This window comes from Denticeps clupeoides, chromosome 6 (assembly GCF_900700375.1).
Source record: "Denticeps clupeoides chromosome 6, fDenClu1.1, whole genome shotgun sequence".
Classification (NCBI taxonomy): domain Eukaryota; kingdom Metazoa; phylum Chordata; class Actinopteri; order Clupeiformes; family Denticipitidae; genus Denticeps; species Denticeps clupeoides.
This window is the reverse complement of record NC_041712.1, coordinates 20,477,734-20,498,520: the sequence shown is the minus strand read 5'-3', so window position 1 is coordinate 20,498,520 and position 20,787 is coordinate 20,477,734. Positions and strand designations below refer to the sequence as shown.

Sequence of the window (20,787 nt, the reverse complement as noted above, 5' to 3'; positions counted from 1 at the left end):
ATTGTGCGGGTGTTCGTTTGTTAAAACGAACGGGAACTCACGCAGAACTAACATCAATGGAGATGCCTTGTTTTGGGTCAGTCCCCACGCTCGCGTTCGATTGGCCGGAGGCGGAGCACGTGGTCGGGCAGTCACGCGCTTTCCAGGAACCCGTCAGGAAGGAGATAAACAAAACAAACCCGAGAGGAAGGCAGCGTGGACTCCGCAGAAATGACACAAAGTTCGGTGAAAGCCGCCCAAACGCGGGGCTAAACCCTGCCCGGACAGGACCGCGAGTAGCTGAGAGGTGAGTTGCGCAATATTGCGCCAGTCCTCTACGCGGCCAGTCGAAATCGTTTAAAGCGCGGCTCTTACAAAACAGTACCACCTAGGGTTAGCTGGCGAGCTAAGTTGTTAGCCCGCCTTTGCTGAGAGGGGAGGGACGGAGGCCATAGTTTTTAAGAATCCGCTCTAGTTCCCCGTAAAAAACCCCAAAAACAATAAATACCAGTCGTGTTGTTAAATCGTGCCACTTTTAACAAACCACTCGCCATTTCGCGGCGAGGTCTCGTTTAGACGCGTTATTCGATTCGCCCTGGTTTAGTTGCCGGAGCTCGTAGTAGATGGAAAAGTCACAGCGTTGGAAAAGCTGCACACCATTCGCCATTAGACCGAATACCGTGGTTTTTTAGCTTTTACTAAACCGCGGCGATCGATAGCCGAGGACTAGCAGCGCTCTGCAGATGACATTTTTAAATTCATGGACCGGAGCTTCGGCGTCTCCAAGCACGTGCTGGGTTGTTTACGAAGAGGTTTCGCTAACAATAAGAGACATCTATGCAAGAATCCGAGATTGTGGCACTACCGAAATCGTATTTTCGGACTCTCGGTTGAGGCTGATTGTTACGGTTAAGAAGAGCTGCACATTTGGCAACTTGAAGGCGACGCTGGGTCCAATTTGTGCACACATGCACTCGTTTCACAGAGCACACGGTTGCTTTCGACATGGCATTATACCGATCAGCCACACGGTCTCGTAATTAATGATTTTGTAGCTCAACCTAAATGAATCACTCGCTGCTCTGTTAGGGTACACGCCCCCATCTGTGTACTGCCACGGTAGAACGAGCGTGGAAGTAAAACATGGGTGTACTGCATGCACGCTGAACTCTGCAGCCGACTGTTCGCACGTGTTTATAGTGATTTTATTTTTCGAGGAAAAAAAAAAAACGGGAAGGAACGAACGGATGATTTTGTTATGGTTTTTCGGTGTTATTTTATCAGCCTTTTGTTCATGTTGACCGATTTAAACAACTGTTGTGTTTTGCCTTGGTGGTTAATGAGCGAGTCTTTTGTATTTATGTAACGTGATCGGGCCTTTTAAGATTGTTTGTTGGTTGCGGACTCAACCTACCATGAACTGGGCAGGGTATTTATCGAAAAGCTCTTTGTTGATAGGCGACGCGTCAAGCAAATGGTGAGCTTGCGGAGGCGGGGCAATGTCATTTTTAGTCCAATAGAATGACGGGGTTTTGTGGGCGTTGTCTCTCACTTGAAATTGTTTGGTTGACCACTTATTTGTTTGCGATGGGGTCCATGTTGAGTTCAAGATATTTTAATGTGTTTGGGGAGTGGAAAACCTGTTTAAATGCACCTACTATGTTAGCGAAATAGCCTTTTTTGTGTGTATTACTAGTTACAAATACAAATTAATTGCCTAAAAATGTATTGTTGCGGAGGCTAGTAAAACTTGTAATTCAGGTTATGAACTATATAACGTAAGATTACTTTTGAATAGCTCCTGATGTAATGGTGGTAGCATGTGAGTATTAGCTCTGTGAATAGCACTTCCTTGTTGAGTAAAAAATGTTCTAGACCCAAGGATTCTGTGTCTTTAAACGTATCCATAATGCACGGATCATCGTCTGTCCAATCAACATTTAAAGTATTGTAGTCTAAAAGGATAGATGCCTATTTACTAGTAAATGTACTATTGTTCATATGTAATATGACCAATAAATCAATCCATATAAAGACAAGAGTATTTATTGTTATTATTTGTAGAGGAAGCATTTTTGCGAGTGCCAGTGCCTTAGAATGATCATTTCACCGTGTGGCTTAAAAACACCAGACCGTAAACTCTGCTGTAACATAAGCCACAGTTCATACCAGCTTCTAAAATAGCATGCTTAGTTGTTGCAGAAAGCCTGAGATGTCACCTTTGGTCTTGTTATAAGAATGTTTTTTTATTTTTTTCTCACCAGCGGTGCTTGATATTTCCTGTTTTATTAGCATGATTACAGCTACATCGAGTTGGCTGATGCAGACGCAGCACACCCACGCATATCTAACACGCTTCAAGCCTGTGCATCAAGCTATAGTGACCTGCCGGAACAGGCTAGGCACGGAGACCTGCCTGAAAATCCAGCAGGGACTGCAACCTGTGACCTGTTATATGGGCTACCGCGGCACTCTTGGCCTTTTGTTCCGAATACTCGTGATTTGTTTAGTCATTGCATGTTCTGATGCCTGACGTACCCGCTGGAATAAGTGCTCAGTCATGCAGTGGTGAAAATATATAAATATGAATCAGCAATACAAATCAATAGTAGAGGAGTGCTCTGCGGGTGGCCTGGCCCAGATGAGATTGAACAAGCTTGTTCAGTGAAAGGATCAGGCTTGTTCTATTAGTTCCCTACAGTGTGAGAGTTCTTTTGGAGCGGGCATGCTTGCATCTTAAAATAAATGGGCCGAGAAGTGATTGTCATTGTGAAACACTGCAGCACAGCACATGGTGACACTACGAAATGTGTCCTCTGTATTTAACCTTCACCATTGGTGAGCAGTGGGCAGCCACGACAGGAGCCCGAGACTGTGTGGGAACGGGAACGGTACCTTGCTCAGTGGCACCTTGGCAGATTGGGATTCGAACCGGCAACCTTCTGACTACGGGGCCGCTTCCTTAAGCGCAAAGCCACCACTGCCCCAAAAATGTGTAGTGCTGCTTTAGATAAAGAAGTATTTCTGTATTAAGAGCTGAGATTAGTACAAGTCTAAGCACAATAAGGTGAACGCAACAATTCGTGCTTGAAGTAAGCCTCAATATTAGGCACCTGTGTTAGCATTTTAACATGCAATTGTCTGTACAACTTCACCAATTAAACTGACACACTCCTTTTAAAGGTTTGGTAAACCATAAAACGGAAGTATTTACGAGCCTATAGAGGAAACTAGGCTCATAGTTAGTTCCAGGTATAGATGAACTGTTCAGCACATATGTATTTGCATATACATTTGATTTAAATTATTATAATTTACAGTATATTTAAAATGGTTTTGGTCAGTAATTCAGTTTGTCTAGAGAATAAAAGAGCAGTGATTACAACAATTGTCACAGGAGAACCTGGCAGGTAATTGATTAAGTAGATAAAGTTTTTTTATTTTTTATTTGGTAGATCTCTATAGCAGCTCATGACAATGACCCCAAGCACAGGTCTGTCCCTGCCTCCCAAATAGGAGTGTCTACATTTGTGAAAGGTACGGCATGGGTATTGAGTTACAGAATTACAGCTATTTAAATTATTCAAAGTGATCAAAACATTATTTTGTGTGAAAGTCTTGCCATAACCTGTTGGCTATTTGCTCATTTAGCAGGTTTAGTGGTAACTTGGCAGCCTGATCAGTGCTTCCGATCGGCCCTCCGATACAAGCAGTATTGAATGTGTCTGGCGCATTAGCTTGTGCATTAATGGTAACCTCGGGTAAAGTTTACCCGTCTGGTGCCTGCCCAGCTCGTGGGACCGGCTCTGGGGGGCGCTCCAACATTAATGCCCCCTCCGGAACCCTGGCACAGATTGACACAGATTGCAGGACATCTGCATGGAATTTCCCCTCAGCTGGTCTGCTGTCAGGTCGAAACTGAAGTGTGGTAAAGTGGAAGTGTGTGTGTGTGTGTGTGTGTGTGTGAGAAAGAAAAGCAGCGTTGTCTGCAAGAGTTGTTTTCGTCCTTTGCCGCATGCAAAGTTGTCCGCCGTGTGCAGAAGCACGGGGGATGATAAGATGCTTATTTGACTCAGGATTGCATGCCGACAGGAAATGACATCACGGGCCGCACGAAGAGCAGGATTGTTTTGCGCTTGCATTTGCAGCTGGCTAGCAGAGCTCAGTCACGCATCTCCTCTCGGTCTTTCTGTCTGTACACTTCTGCCGATTTGTTATGCAAACGGCGTATAACTCTGCGGCGACGGGTCCCCGTGTTTGCGCCCGTCTGCGCGCGGCTATGGGGAGAGGGGAGAGGGAATTGTGACTGTTACAAAAATAGCCCCTGTGTTCATCTCTCTCGCTCTATCGCTTCCTCTCTCTCCCTTGCCTCCTCACCCGCTTTCTCTCTCTCTCTCTCTCTCTCCCTTTCTACCGGCTAAATTAATACACTGGCTTCAGCTCCCCGTCTTTCATGGAGTTTATCCGCTTCTCTCCGTCAGCCTCAGTAACTTTCTTCGATCCTGGCTAAAGTAGCCGGCCAGGGGGAGGCCATCTTTCTGCTGCCTTTGTGCCCTTTCTTTCCGAATATGGTGAGCGAAGCTCCGAGCGTGTTTTCTCCGCACGGAGTTGGTAGCAGTTTGAAGCAGTTTGTAAATGTGTCATTGCCTGTTTTTTTTTGTTTTTTCTTTCGCCCCCATCTCGCAGTTAAAAGCCGACTGAGGAGGACATCACAGCCATACTTATATAAGCTGTTAGGCCGCTGGCTTAGTTGACTAGTGGTGAGCGGTGGCTGGGAAATAAAATTCCACTTAGGAACTGGAGATCTGTGCTTGGCAATGCCTCAGGTAAGAACCGCGGTATTGTCGTTGGTGGCAGTGTTAGGCTTTCGTTTTTCGTTTGTAATTTTTTTTCATGCGTTTCATACAGCCCAGCATCAGTGGGATGGACCCTCCCTTTGGGGATGCCTTTCAGAACTACACTTTTGCTGACCAGGCGCTGACCAGTACAGATCTGCTGGCTAACAGTTCTGACCCAGACTTTATGTACGAGCTGGTGAGTAGCTCTCAGTGTGGACAAGGTGCACCACACAATATAGCATTGCACGTTAAGCCCCTGCAAATGACAATCACTGTATGACAAACATAATTGCATTGTAATATAATATAGAGCGTAAAAGGCGACAATCCCTTTACTATTATAGATATATTATGGTCCACGTCCTTAAGGAGTCTCTGCAGGCACTGAAATGGCACATTCACTAAACTAATTATGCAGTTTCCTTGTCAGAATCCTGCATCTGTCCCACTTGTGTAGACTTTTATGGCTGTGACGTCAAACATTTTCTGTTTTACCCTCCAGGACAGGGAGATGACGTGCCGCCAGAGCCCGAAAGGGGACGTGTTTGGAGTTGGCGAGTGCCGGGAGCTGGAAGGTCTGGATCAACTGTCAGACCTTGGGGAGAGCAGTGAGCCCACCTCGAACTTTGAGCAGTGGGACAGTTACTGGGAGGACTTGACCAAGTACACAAGGCTGACCAGCTGTGACATCTGGGGCACAAAGGAGGTGGACTTCCTGGGGCTGGATGACTTCTCCAGCCCTTACCAGGATGAGGAGGTGATTGGCCGGACTCCCACGCTGGCCCAGCTCAACAGTGAGGACTCCCAGCCTGTATGTGACACTCTGTACCACCCAGACCTTCTGATGTGCCCAAAGCAGCAGGTCCTCCTGCCTCCACCTGCAGCCTCACAGGGCAAGAAGGCCAACCACCTCACTACTTCTTCCTTTATCACCTCCTTTACATCCTCTTCCAGCCAAAACACGCTGCCGGACTTCCCTGAAGGCTCACAGAAGGCCACCTGGCCGGTGGCATCTAGCACAGAGACAATGGCCAAAGCACAGCGTCACGGGCCACCTCCTGCGGACGGCAGCAGCAGCGACTTCGTGTGCAAGGCCAAAGTGCGCATCAGTGGCCCCCACCGGCCGCCTGGCAAAAATTCCGACACGCAGGTCACTGTCACGCCCTCTGCTGGTCCCGTTGCGGAGCGTCCGAGCGAGACCGGCATGGCGGTGAACAATCCCCCAGGATCTTCCTGCGCCACCTCCACCAGCCCCCTGTCTGCAGCGGCGGAGCGGAGAGCAGCCGCCAACGTCTGCAAGAGAGAGCTGCCCGCGGGCATGGAGGTGGGCACCTCCAGGGGCCTGCCAGCCAAGCTCCACTTCTCTGTGGCAGGGGGCAGCGAGACCTTGTTGCCCATTGGTGCCATGGGTGCGGCAACCGACGGTGCGACGACAGCAGCCGCCGCGGCAGAGAAGAAGAAGGAGGAAGAACACAACTACTCGCTCTTCCTCACCCGGGCCAGGCTGGCAGGTAAGGCACTGGCAGAGCAGGAGGAGGAGGAGGCGGATGAGGAAGAAGACGGCGAGGAGGAGGAGGAGGGGGAGGAGGAGGAAGAGTATGATGGGGGACTGGAACTGGATGATGAAGATCACGACGAGGGTTTCGGCAGCGAGCACGAGCTCTCGGAGAACGACGATGAGGAAGAAGAGGAAGATGAGGACTATGAGGGGGACAAAGATGACGACATCAGCGATGCTTTCTCAGAGCCTGGTAAACGCCCCCAACCCCCAACCGACAGTAACACACACACACACACACACACACACACAGAAAGAATACTGACTCCAGTTTTATCTTGAGCCAAGCTGGCTTCAGCAGACAGAAGGGCCTTTCACTGGAGCATATCTCAGTAATAAGCTGAGTGTGAGAATGTAGTGTATGGCTTCTAAAAAGCTATGCTGAACTGGCACAGCACAGCCCTTTTTGTCATTATTCGTCACTGAGGTCTGCGAGAGCCAGAATGGTCTCATTGTCTGTGCACTGAGGTGACTTTCGGTCAGTCAATCATTCTTTATTTATAAAGCACTTTTGACAATGAACATTGGCACAGAAGCACCTAACATGATGTACAGTGCTCAGTGAGCAGTGGTGGACGAAGTACACGCACCATGCACTAATGTACCATGGTACTACGTGTACCGGGTACAAATCTTACTGCAGTTGTAAAAGTCTCTAATGTCCAAATATAATTTTCTAACAGGACTCTTGATTACTAAACTCATAACAATCAATTCAGAAAATTAAACTACTTTGGTTAGCACTGGTTAATACTGACTAGCAGAATGCAGAAAAATGGTAGGTCACATACATTGGTCCAGGTATTATCATGGTAGTATGTTGCAGACAGCATAGTAACTGTTGGTCTACCCTGGTTTAGGACCAGGCGCTGGAATGTGTGGTGGTCGACTGGTTAGTTGAATGACCCCCCTCAGAGTCCCAAACGTGTGTCGGCAGACCTTAATTAACTGCCTATAATGACCAATCCGCCTCTCCTCTGTTTCAGGCTGTGATGCTGACATGGCGGAGGACATGAAGGGCTTGACTGCAGGCCTGTCTCGCCAGAGGGGGAAGCGCCGCTACTTCTGGGAGTACAGCGAGCAGCTCGCGCCCTCAAAGCAGGAGCGCATGCTCAAGCCGTCAGAGTGGGACAGAGACACGCTCCCCAGCAACATGTACCAGAAGAATGGCCTTCATCACGGTGAGAAAGATGCACTTAGACTAACTTGTAAGTTCTTTATTGTAGTCTGATCTATGTAAGAAAAGCCACAACGGTGTGCATAGAGTGGTTGAAGTAGTTAGGGTCCGAATAAAGTGAATACTTTCACTGATGGCAAAGCATGTTGTAAGTCGTTCTGGACGACTTATGCAATGTCTGTGTCTGTGTGTTGACAGGTAAATACACTCTGAAGAAGTCGCGGCGAACAGATGTGGAGGATCTCACACCGAACCCTCGCAAACTCTTACAGATCGGCAATGAGCTGCGTAAGCTCAATAAGGTCATCAGTGACCTGACCCCAGTCAGCGAGCTGCCACTGACCGCTCGCCCACGTTCCCGCAAGGAGAAGAACAAACTGGCATCCAGGTAACACAACTGCCCATATATAATAGCTTTAATATCATGGTAATTTTTTAGATGGCCTCCTTCTGTCAGTGCCTGGCCATGGTGTTTTTGTCTGTGATAAACAGCTGTAGTGATCGAAGAGTAAATAGGGTCGTATGACCCTATTTTGTGTTTCACTGATCTTGTTTTTCTCTGTTGCACTGTGTCTCCAGGGCTTGCAGACTGAAGAAGAAAGCCCAGTATGAGGCCAACAAGGTGAAGCTGTGGGGCCTTGGCACTGAATATGGTACATTGTTCTCCAGTGGAAACCAAACAAACCCTGCCACATTCCTCACATTACTGTAGACCTGATGTAATCGACATCAAGCACTATACTGACATTTTTAAAAAAAAAAACATAGAATATCTGACCTGCAAAACAAAGTTTTGCTTTATGCATTTGGTTTTTGTTCATTTACAGATCGGCTGCTATTTGTGATCAACGCAATCAAGGAGGAAATTGTGAACAGAGTCCAGGATCTATCTGAGGACAAATGCACAAGCATGGCTGAGAAGCTGGACAAGCTCATTGAGGACACCTTGGGTAAAGTTTGCTTCATGAATAGGAATGAATGTTGATACCTCTGCCTGGTAGCTTGGTAACCTCTGGTCATTCATTTACTTTTTTCAGTGTCTTTTATTTTTGGTGAAATAAATTATTTTTGGTAGTAGCCCAGTCGATAACACATTACATAACATTTCTATCCTTGGATTTTATAGCTGCCGTCTTCTTGCCGGCCATTGATGGCATGAGTACAAGCTACCTGTTTTGCTACTGTTGTGTGATTCTTGCTCCAGTATTTCTATACCGCAGAGCTGGTCACATTTTACAGTTTTTACTCATTTAAAACCTGTTCCTCTTTAGTAATGGCTGTGGCATTTTCCTGTTAAATTCTAAGCAGATTCATTTTATTCAGTTCAGTATTTGCCTGAATTTCTTAATAATTTTTTATTCTTATTTTCTTGAAGTTTTTTGCATATGCTGTCATTTTTGGACATAGTTTGTTAGCCCTGGAACCTCTACTAAGTCAAATATTTAGCTGTTGGGCAATTCTCTGGAAAATGAAACCAAAATGGTAAAAACAATTCTTTAATATTTGCAATCGTAGTTGTCCTAATATTTAAAATAGGTACTCAGATAATGTGGGGGGGGAATCTGGTTTTGCCAACATTTGAAACCTCTTTTTTTTACTAGTTTCAATTAAATTCAAAGCAAGACATTGAAGGTTCAGTTTAAATGTTATATTGATCCGTGATAATGTATAAAGTAACTTGTGTCATCAAAATTTACATTTACATTTACAGCATTTATTAGATACCCTTATCCAGAGTGACTTACAATCAGTAGTTACAGGGACAGTCCCCCCCCTGGAGATTTAGGGTTAAGTGTCTTACTCAGGGACACAATGATAGTAAGTGGGATTTGAACCTGGGTCTTCTGGTTCATAGTTGAGTGTGTTACCCACTAGGCTACTACCACCCATCAAAATGTCCCATGCATCACATAGAGAATAGTCCTGTTATTACAATGACAGTTTAAAGACTTTCAGCTATTAAAATATTAGGCACTGACAATGTAGCACAACAGCATTGAAGCTCCAAAAAGATATTCCAGTATCTTCAGTGCTCATGACAAATTTCTCTGTGTTTGCGTGTACTTTTTCAGTGAAATCTCCTGTCGCTGGACAGACGTCAGACTTTGTGAACCAGATTCTGGAGAATACCGGCAAGGGTGATCCCACAGGTGGGCTGGTCGGCCTGCGCGTGCCAACTTCAAAAGTCTGAAAGTGGTCAGCCAGCGTCTGGACGTGACATTTGAAAGCCATCCTCACCATCCTTCTCTCCACACGGTATTGGCCCAGTGTCTGCATGACCTCCCGACCTGGAAGTGCATCCTTTTACCCAGTGGCCCATCTGAATACATACATGCCAGTTCTGGTTCCCAGTATGTATATACCCACGTTACGCACACGCACAAACAAAAATGCCGCCGTAGTAGTCTCTGCACTTAGTAGTTGTCATCTGTGCATGTGGCTGGTTTAAACCAACGAAACGATGAGAAACCTTTACTTATGGGCCACCATACAAAGCCAATATACAATATACCTCCTGAGAAGATATTTTTTTTCTTATTTTGTCTAAAAAAAGAAAAATGAAAATAGATATAAAAAGAGAAAAGCTAAATGACATGAAATCAGTTTTTTGCTGTAGCCATTTCCTGTAGCGTACAGAGAGCCTGACCGATGCCACTTTATCAGAATGGGAAAGAAGTCTCTATAAGATTCAAATGTCATGCCTTCAGTGTGACAAAACATGGGATTTGAATATATAAATATATAATAAAAAAAAAATTGTCAATCGTTCTCTTCAAATAAAAAGTGTAATGTACGTACTATATGTCGTCACAGTAACACAGTATTCTGTACATTTGCTCTCCTGTTCTAGTACAGTGGCATCTGCAGGCAATCCTTTCCATGCCAATCACAAGAAAGGCACCACAAAAAAAAAAAAAATACAAAACAGAAGCACCTGATCTAAACAAATTGTATTTGTCTGAATCAGAAAGACACAGCGGAGTGCAGCTCCGAGGTGTTGTGTGGTTCTAGATTAGGCTGGGTAATTCTGTTCTTTTGTACTATGGCTGTATTTATTTTTTTTTCTTTTTGTCCTCCCTTTCTTCTCTTCCTCCTTCGGCATAGAGATGAATTTTAAAAATAGACTTGAAGAGGAGGTCAGCGAATCCCCCATTCTTACAAATGGGGAGAGGGCTTTCTGACGTAAACTGGATGACCATTTCCTTTACTATCTCTACTTTGACTGATGTGTCTTCACACAAGGGCGGGGAGATGAGATGCACCCTGTTACTTTTGGCGGTGGCGACGGCGTGAGGGGTTGCGGAGGGTGATAAATGTTGGTGATTCCTTTAGCTGGGTGTGTGTTTTTTTTCTTCTTTTTTTTCAAATTTGTATTGAATAACAGTGAAATTCATTGTGCCTTGTAGCTAAATTGAGCTGATTTCTGTCGTCCCAGAGGTGAGTCGAACGCGGACCATTAATCTCTGAGAGAGGGTGGCAGAGATGCGGTCGGCCTCATCAACGGGCCACTCCAATGCACCTCTGCTCACTAAAGCTATTCTGAATGTATATAGGAACAGGGGAAAGTGCAGATATATGCCACAGAGTCTGTGCTTTGTACCATAAGATGGCTCTGATATAAAATATACTTTTTTTTTTTTTTTTTTTTTGGTAATCGTTAAAGGGAAACTGGGGTTTGGGGAGGGTGGGTTTAAATTTTTTCATATATATAAAAGATAGAAATTATATTTGCACACTATACTTTGATTGTTCTTTTATGTTTCTTTTTTTTTTTTTCTACCAAAGACACATGCAACGAAAAAATGGCGACTCAGCCAGAGTAAGGTTTTGCACAGCTTATCTGACACCGTATTGAATGTAGGAAGAAGTGGCTGGGTCAGGGACTTTCAGTAAACTGTGAAATTTGCCTGGGTCCAATTATTAACAGAGGTTTTTTTTTTTTTTTTTTTTAAATGTGCATGGATAACGCATCCTGTCAGTTGGTGGACAGACCCATTACTTCTCACCCCACACTTTTGCCCTTGTTATTGATGCGGCATTTATTAGAGCATTAGCGGGGGTTTAGATTTAGATTTTAGATTTTTGCTTCCCTATTGCATTATTACAAATAACCAAAGTGTGTAATATCACTTTAGTTGGTTTATATTCAGAGTTAATATAATATGTATTTGATGTGTAGTATTTTGTCTCTTGTGTTTTAGTACTGTATATATGTCCAGTCATGCATACACACATCATTCAAAATATGCCACTTCAAGCACTATCATGCATGCTACCTTCCTGTCCCTTTTTGGTTGAAATAAATTCTCTTAGTGTGTGAGGCGGGTGTGACACTCCTGGAAATGGGGCCGCCTTCCATTTGTTGTTGGTGGACCCGTGAATTGGGGTTTACTTTAGTCAGGGCAGTCTTTTTGCGATTCAAATATAATGACATTTGGGGACAAAATGGCCTGGCTGAATAGACCCTGCTTAAGCTTCTTATCTGATTAGTGTGTTACCCCTGGCTGTACTTTGTACTGCAGCATAAGCATTAGTGAATGGGTGTTTTGGGGGCTCAGTTCTGCCTTTCTTTAAGTCTTAAAAGTTTTGCCAACAATTTGCGCAAAAGAGGACGTCCCTGGTGTAGGTACCTATAAATTAGAATAAGACAGTGGTGGAGACTGGCAGGGTTTTTGACGCTTCTGTTCCAGAAGGATTGAAAAGAGTCTCTCGGCCAGTCATAGTGCCTTACTGAGAGACTTGAAGCATCTGTCATTTTTATATTTTGACACAGATAAATAGCGAGACTGGTCTAAAACACCCCTGAGGATGTAATTTTGTTCTGGAGTTGGTAGCTGGTTACATTCTTTGCTTACATTTTGTTGTTTCAAAAGTTTTCAACTTTTTTTTTACTAGCCGATCATTATACAGCCCATATGCAGATTTAGGAATTTCATGTTTTAAGACTTAAGATTGGCAGAATCTGTTTTCTGTACCTTGGACAATTCGTCTTGTCAAAGCTGCTTCAGTCTGGATCTCTATCAAGTCTATATTAGGCTCCGGATTGTCTGAACCCCTGGTCCTCAACCCCAGACTCGTATTTTTGGTTGAAACTAAGGGAGAGTACTTTGTCTTCGAGAGCATGATGGATAATTTATGATCTGATTTATAAATGGAATATGACTATTTTTATTCTCATAGTTTTATTAGAGTAGTTAAAGATGTCTATTTACCGTCCATGTTTTATTATTGTTGTTATTGCAGTGTTCTCTTTGTACAGAAAACTAGAGATTTAACCTCTACATGTTGATATATCTATATAATGTACAGTGAGTTCTATATTATATGTAAGAGAAAGATAGCACTTTTAAAAAAAAAAAATCATAAAAGACCAGAAAAATGTAACAAAAAATGCATTTTCCTTCCATTTTGCTGCTAAACTGGCCTCGTTTGAATGCTGCAGAGAGTACTTGATTATTTGGAGAGCCTCAGCAGGGAGTGAGGAGCTCTTGAAGGTGAGCAGGCATTGACCACCAGGCCCAGTGTATGTGTCTAAAATGACTGATGTCATGAATTCATTTGCCTTCAGTAGACATTTCCTATGGAAAATCAAATTCTGCTCTGGGTTCCTCTTCAGGTCAATGTACAGTGTAGAGACATTTCTTCTGGATGTTTCCAGAGAGTAATATTCTTATCATTTAAAAGTAAAAAAAAAGAGAGAAATATATTTCTACTTGTACTTAATGGGGGAAATCTGAGGTATTGCAGAAGGCAGAAGTTAACTGCATGTAGCTCAGAAGGAAATCTATATCTCTGTACTGTATGGCAAAGGTGTTTGCCGTTTTGGGGAATGATACTGATTACTATAATTATTACATTATTATTACTTTGGATTGTTATTATATATTTTTTGTTTTTCCAAGCACCCATCCATTCACAAAAAAATATCTGAAGCAAAGCTATGGTTTTTGCAGAAGCGGTGTTGCTAGGCAACCTCTATCAGCCTTCATTGCGCTTTCAGCAGCAAAAAAAGAAAAAGCTCCAGATCCTGCAAGTGAGGCTCAAGTTTCCACTGGTTTGTAGGAGTAGACCGATAGGTGCAGCAGAGCAGAGTCGGGAGGTGAGCTTGCGCATCAGTGGCTTTAACAGTGAGCGTGATGGACGTGAAGCTGTGCAACTTTACATTTAAACCAGGAGACTCTGTGGCATTTTAAGTCAAGGATATGGTTGCAAATCAAAGCCAGTAATCATTGTGTAAATTATTACAGAGATTAAGCTACTGCATCATACTAGCATGTGTGATATACATATATTCAGACACACACACACTTTGTTTGATTCATGACACATTGATCAAAAAGGTGACTTCTGTTGTGAAATAAAATATGGAAAATATGTTAGCCTGTTATCCTGATTTTGCTGTAATTACTAACAAAGTCAGACAGCTTTAAAGGAGCAGGTTCTAATTAGAATAAATAGAGGTAATTGGACAATGCACATTCTGACAAAACTCCTTATGTATAGTAACAAACTGCTTGTTAAAAAGGGAAACAGTTGTGTGACTTTCTGGTTGTGATCCAACCTAACTTTTTTTTTCCTTTTTACTCATATTTCAGATTGAAAACTATGATGAATTTTTTAATATGCATTTAAACCCAATTATTGCTTTGTGCATAATATCCGAGGTGTGCCTGGGGAGAAGTAACTCCAAAATAACTCAGCACTAAATGGAGAAATCCAGATCACGGCGCAGGATACTGTAATGTTGTATTGAAGAGTCATTCCTTATGTTACGTATTAGCTTTGTATCTCCAGTCCCTGAGCTTTACAGCAAGCTCAGCTCCCAGCAGCCAGTGCTGGTGAGAGAGAAGCCTGAATGGAAGAGTACGAACCAGGTGGATCTCAATGGGGAAGTTGCTTTTTCTTCCATACGTTGGTTTTCTTTCCCTAACTAAGAAATGGCTACAGTACACACAGACGAGGCTGGGGGGTGTCTGTCCTTTCTTTGTGTGACTTTTTTTTTTTTTTTTTTTTATTATTATTATTATTTTTTGGAGCATGCTTACTTACCTAGCTTGGCATGTAGGCTTTGTATAAATAATGCTCTTAATAGTGCACTATGCAGGCTTTTACTCCAGAGAGTATAGCACCATGTGTCGCTCTGTAGACTCCATTTGTACAAAGATACTCTTACTCTGTTGCGGATCCTACCAAACAGATTGTTAAAAGTGTTTGTTGCTAAGCCAGGCTTGTTGTGGGAACCATATTTTTGTCTGTAGTGAATAACTTTTTTTTTGTACTATGGTATCACCTTTTTACAAAAACCTCTTCTATCTAAATAAACACATTGTTCCAAGCACATTTAACAGATTAACTGCTGCATTTTCTTTAGTTCCAAATGCTTATAGTGGGTTACAAACCCACCTTTGTCATACTGTAGACTTTGTTCCAATTTAAGTATATTGAGATTTGTTAGACCTGTCCTGTACATGTGGCTGCAGTCTCACAACTCAAAAGCAGTTTGGGAAGGTCACAAAGGCATTCCTACATTTCATCACAATGTCCCCTTTTGCTTATAAGACAAGCCCCTCCCCCTTATAAACTCTGTGCATAACTTTTTTTTTTTGAGGGTGACGTGAAGCAATTCATAATGACCCAATATGCTAGAGGCATGGATGATGTGCTTGTAAATCCTGCTTTTGTCACCTCGACAAGGGAAAAGCCTGATATGAAAATGACGTTTTCTGTTTCTGGACCTAACTGTTCGAGCACAAGAATGCGAAAGCTGAAAATTTATAAAGGGTGCCTCATATACATGCATGCAGTTATTCACAACGTTCCAACTATTTTTATGACCACAAATACTTTAAGAAAAAAAGGACCCCATATTGCACTTGATTTCACAATATGTCTAACATTAATACGATGCCTGCTAAATCAGGTGCCTTATTCAAATGAAAGAGAATCCAAACTTGACCTATATAATATTTACAAGTATTTATAATATTTTTTTCTTTTCTTTTTTTTTTCTTGATTTACACAGTTGTTCCAATCATGCCAAGAATTTGAAGACAATTTGTTGTGATGTTTAAAAAAAAAAAAAGATTTTGTCCAGATGGAAACTGTTGCTGCTTCACTTCTCGCAGGTTCCATTTAAAGATGAATGTAGTCTTCCTTCAAAGGATTTTGTCATAAGAATTCGTGTTGAGAGAAGAACTTTTTACGGTGTAACATTGGTTGGGACATTTTTCTTTTTTTTTTTTTTTTTTTCCCTCCCTCTCTCCAAAGAGTACTGCAATCATGATGTAAATTGATTTGAGCTGTTTCTGTAGTCCCTGTCCTTTCTGTAAACTGTTTGTATTCGTTTGCATTGTAAATTCAATCTCTAAATTGGTGCACATGTTTGAATCGTATTTTATTTTTTCATTTTATTGATTTTGGTTGTTTAATTTCATTTTTTGGGGGAGGGATTTCGCCTCAGGCTTGCCATAACATTATTCACTCGTTTCCTGAGTTTCCCAAATGACACAACTCTCCATCTCCAGACAATGAACAGTCACCCATGGGACTTTTGCTGTGAGAGCTCTCCATTACATAAGGTAGATTCTGATGTGCAAAGACAATGTAAAACCTTCGGATGTGTCCCCTCAATCTTTCAAAATAATTGTGCCTCTCAAGCCCTTGTTCTCTGCTGGTCCGCAGACTGCAGGGTTTATTTTTCCTGTTTCTTCTAGCGGAGTGGTGACACACTCACACAACACATAAGCAGATGGCCTTCAGCAGTCTTTCCTCAACAAACAGATAATTCATGGTTTCTGACAGCATCACACGACACAACGCGGGAGGTGCGCATTGTAAAAAAAAAAAAAAAAAACAGATCTACCCAGTTCTGGAGACTAGCGTTGAGAAAAGCAAGACTTTACTCCCCCCCGGACTTGACTCAACATGGCGCTCGTGGGCCGAGACCCATCTCTAATCAGTCAGTCTTCTTCTTCTGGGAGGTGGCAAGGGCCATGTTCTGTCCTTCCTGTTCTTCTTCTCCAATAGTCTGCCATGGCTCTGATTTGGGCCGAAAAATAAAAGTCAGACATAAAGCTCAAAATTACAGAAAAGTTCCAAAAAAAAAAAAAAAAAAAAAAACTTTTTGGGAACATTGGGTAGGAGATGCATCTCAACGCCCATGGTGCTGAATTCAATAAAAAAATGTACTTGAACAGCCTGAGTGACTGAGCGCTTCACTTCGGAGATGGGCACCATGACACCCCCCTCATGGAAGGGGCCGAGCCGACACCCCCTCAGTGCTGCTTCAACCCTCTGTGCCAAGACCTTACCCCCTAAAATGTGGGGAGGTTGACCACAATTGAGTAAGGCTGAGCTGGTGTTGGAAAGGAGCGTTGCATTGAAGGAGCTGTGTGGTTGTAGGTGGAGAAAATTGGGCATGACATGGCTGGCTGACATTCATGGATCCCTCGACCTGGCTGGGATGGGGGGGGGTCAGCCACTCCTTACTCCTAGATCTACACGTGAACAGCCAATCGTACCGCTGCAACTGTCTTCACATGTACACACACAAATACACGCTGCAATGATTTACATTTCCTTCCAAACTTGCCAAAAAACCAAATGCATGGTGTGAGAGCAAAATTGACCCTGGATTTGAACAAATGTAAACAACAAAATCCATACAACCGTGCCCACTTCGGTGCAATTCAAGAAAATAAAAAATCTCAGCCAAAAAAAAAAAAAAAAAAGGTAAAAAATCAAGTCAAAAAGCCACACGGTGATTCATGATCTTGTCGTAATGCTTCTGATGTTGTATGGTAAAACTACTAGATAATTTAGCATGAATCTTTACGTAGCTAGTACTGTGTGCATATCTACCCTTGCCCTCCTCCAGTGTAAAACCTGTCACCTTAGGAAGGCTGTATTTCATTGCTAAGTGCTCTGTTCTAGAACTCTTAAGCAAATCCGGGGACATGTATCCTGCTGAAGTTAACATTAACTTGATCCTACTAGCGGTGTCTATATTTGTAGTTCACATATATGCCTGTTCAAATACAATATCTTGACAGTTGTTATATTTATGTTTCAATGTTGTGCTGGGTTTATATTTTTGATGTTCTCTAAAGTTTTTTTTTTTTTTTTGTTCTCTTCTCCTTTTCGTTTTTCTTTTTCCTGAGGCACAGTTGGTAGGGGAACCGCTCCAGTTCATAAAAACTCTGTAAATGTCCAGATGTAAAAGTAGGGTTTAGGTTTTGTTGTGAATGATTTTTGAAAAATGTGTCTGCTTGTACAATTGTGCCTCTTTTCTTTCCATTATCCATTATCCTTTATTACGTCTCACCATTGTATCAGCCCGGAGTTGGTACCCCAGTTTGGCTCGTAACCATGATAGTCTAATTCTGTTATTGATTTTAATATTAAAAATAAACATTAGAAAACCACAATGCTCACGTTTCTTCTTTTGTTTCACCTGACATTTCGTCTCACTTACAATGCTAGAAGCTTTAGGAAGACACATTAGACAACTCAACATTATCACAAATATCAGGAAAAATATGCAGGATAAATGTCTGTAATGAATCCCAGTGCTCCTTACACAGAGTATCTCACAAACTACTAGCCAATGAGTAGAAAGTCATTGGCAAACTGTTTATTTAATTGGGGTCATGATCCCTACAATAGAGTATGTACAGTACAAGCAAAAATATTTTGACACACCTTCTCATTCTCATGTGTTTTCTTTATTTTCATGGCCATTTACGTTGGTAGATTCTCACTGAAGGCATCAAAACTATGAATGAACACATGTGGAGTTATGGACTTAACAAAAAGTGGAGACCAGATGGTTTAGGGTGAGCTGGACCGCAGAGTGAAGGCAAAGGGGCCAACAAGTGATAAACACCTCTGGGAACTCCTTCAAGACTGTTGGAAAAGCATTTCAGGTGACGACCTCTTGAAGCTCATCGAGAGATTGCCAAGAGTGTGCAAAGCAGTAATCAGAGCAAATTTTGAAGAAACTAGAGAATAAAACATGTTTTCAATTATTTCACCTTTTTTATTAAGTGCACAACTGCACATTCATAGTTTTGAGGCCTTCAGTGAGAATCTACCAATGTAAATGGTCATGAAAATAAAGAACACACATGAGAAGGTGTGTCCAAACTTTTGGCCTGTACTGTACATGGAATGTATAATAGTTTGTAGCTTTACAGTAACAGAATGACTTTTTGTGTATTAATGAGAGCACATGCAAATTAAAGTCACCTTATTCAGTCAACGTTACTACCCTTGCATGTTTTTTACCACGAGTTTCGTACATCTCAGTAGATTAGTCTTGTGTCTTTCGCGAACGAATCTTTTAAAGGAACGTCCTGAACCGAATCGCTTTCTAGAGTCGCCGACGCATGAATGAACGCATCACTCGGTGAACTAGTCTCCTGAATCATTTTCCTCAGAGGGCGACCGTTTGTGAACTTATTCTAAAGATTCGGTACATCTAAAAGAACTGCCGTACCCTTCTCTACAGTAGATGGCGGTAACGTAACGTCAGTCGACCGAGAATTGGCGCGGAAATGACGTCAGCGAGACCTCCCCTTGCTATTGGCTAACGCAGCGCGTCTGTCTTCTGAACAACAAACATGGCGGCGTCCACGGACGTCGACGTCCGTATATGTGGGCAAGAAATTATCAAATATGACTTGGAAATAAAGGCACTTATTCAGGTAAATGGTGAGGGAAAAAATATGAACGAACAAGTTTAAAACGGCTTTGTGATTTTCGGAATGTTGGGCGTGTATCTGGCTGTTTAACTTGTATGTCACTGACATGTTTCTGATTAGGACATACGGGACTGTCCGGGTCCACAGGACGTGCTGATGGAATTGAATGCCGGGGTTAAGAGAAAATTTAGTCAGCTACGACTGCTGATCCAGGTATGCGGTGCTGTGTCCATTTAGTTCTCTTGTTATGATATATTTGTCTGGTTTTTATTTTTTTACAATTAATAACAGAATATGGAACAACTGGCCAAGGAGCAAGATAAGGAAACTGATAAGCAAACCATTCTCTGTGAGACAGACAGACACCACAAGCAGATGTTGAGGTAAAAAAAATTGATTGGTTTACATTTGTTTATAACATTAACTGCTCGCCCGAGCGTTTTAGGAAAGCCCCGCTGTCCCGTCTGTGTCCTGTTGTCCTGCAGTAATCAGACCATGTGGCGGAAGGCAAATCTGGCCTGTAAACTGCACATAGATAATCTGGAGAAGGATGAGCTCCTACACGGAGGAGACCCTTCCGTGAGACAGAGGTGAGTCATAAATTATCAGTGCTAATAAAACAAAACTCGCACCCTGAGACAAATTAATATAATTTGGGTATGAGTAGATTGTTTTATTGGTTTGATCAGAAAGGCCACTAAGGAGAACATGGTGCAGACCTCCAGCAACATCACAGAGTCCCTGATGAGCATCAGCCGTATGATGGCACAGCAGGTGAAGCAGAGTGAGGAGACCATCTGCACACTGGGTGAGAGAGAAAGAATTCTTTATTCTGTATGCTTAGTATAGATAGGAATAATAATAATTGATTCCAGACAACTGAACTGATGACAACAGTTATGAAGGTGATTCATTTGTTTATCTCATAGTTTTTACGACCTCTATATTAACTAAATGCTTTATTATTTTTTTCCATCGGTGCCACAGCTACATCTTCACGGACAGTTCTGGAAACAAACGAGGAGTTCAAGTCGATGACCGGGACCATTCACCTTGGCAGAAAGTTGATTTTGAAGTACAATCGGCGTGAGCTGACAGACAAGCTGCTCATATTCCTGGCCCTGGCTCTTTTTTTGGCAACTGTCCTCTACATACTAAAGAAGAGACTCTTTCCCTTCCTGTAAGCCACAGCCTCCAGCAAAAAAATAATGATAAGAATTAAAAATATACATTTTATTACATTTGTACTGTAACAGAAATAGCTCCTGTGGGCTGTGGTTGAGGCAGGACAGGGAGTTTTTCTTCCACCATATCCAGTCGAAAAGAGCAATTGGCTTCAGAGAAGTAGATTATTGAAGTAGATTGCAGTTATAAGAGTTTTCAAAAGGGAAATGAACTGGTATTTGACCCAGTTGTACAGTTATAGTCTTAATCATCTTTGAAGGATGTGAACACATTTTAGTACTGCTTCTAAAGGGATTAACACCTTGAGATCCCCCAAGAACGAAATAAAAGTGAATAACTGTGCACGTG

At 42.6% G+C, this 20,787-nt stretch overlaps 2 protein-coding genes across 2 annotated transcripts; both read left to right on the top strand.

Moving 5' to 3' along the window:
- Window positions 1–5: 5 nt before the first annotated feature.
- Window positions 6–11,110, top strand: crebrf (creb3 regulatory factor). The gene is made up of 9 exons (XM_028984311.1): window positions 6–286; window positions 4,666–4,805; window positions 4,888–5,013; window positions 5,320–6,568; window positions 7,362–7,556; window positions 7,751–7,940; window positions 8,132–8,205; window positions 8,380–8,502; window positions 9,625–11,110. The coding sequence occupies exons 2-9, from the start codon at window positions 4,797–4,799 to the stop codon at window positions 9,741–9,743; spliced, it is 2,085 nt and encodes a 694-aa protein (XP_028840144.1). The 5' UTR covers window positions 6–286; window positions 4,666–4,796; the 3' UTR covers window positions 9,744–11,110.
- Window positions 11,111–19,055: 7,945 nt separating this feature from the next.
- Window positions 19,056–20,781, top strand: bnip1b (BCL2 interacting protein 1b). Its single transcript, XM_028984400.1, has 6 exons — window positions 19,056–19,257; window positions 19,375–19,467; window positions 19,546–19,637; window positions 19,740–19,844; window positions 19,944–20,062; window positions 20,242–20,781. Exons 1-6 carry the CDS (start codon window positions 19,174–19,176, stop codon window positions 20,436–20,438), a joined length of 690 nt encoding a protein of 229 aa, XP_028840233.1. The 5' UTR covers window positions 19,056–19,173; the 3' UTR covers window positions 20,439–20,781.
- Window positions 20,782–20,787: the final 6 nt, after the last annotated feature.

Excerpts from the sequence above, each read along its gene's own strand:
- crebrf (XM_028984311.1), top strand. Across the intron at positions 5,014-5,319 it reads CAGACTTTATGTACGAGCTG|GACAGGGAGATGACGTGCCG; the intron begins GTGAGTAGCTCT and ends TTTACCCTCCAG. Across the intron at positions 7,941-8,131 it reads AAGAACAAACTGGCATCCAG|GGCTTGCAGACTGAAGAAGA; the intron begins GTAACACAACTG and ends CTGTGTCTCCAG.
- bnip1b (XM_028984400.1), top strand. The coding sequence starts at position 19,174 with ATGGCGGCGTCCACGGACGTCGACGTCCGTATATGTGGGCAAGAAATT. Across the intron at positions 19,638-19,739 it reads CACCACAAGCAGATGTTGAG|TAATCAGACCATGTGGCGGA; the intron begins GTAAAAAAAATT and ends GTTGTCCTGCAG. Across the intron at positions 20,063-20,241 it reads GGAGACCATCTGCACACTGG|CTACATCTTCACGGACAGTT; the intron begins GTGAGAGAGAAA and ends TCGGTGCCACAG.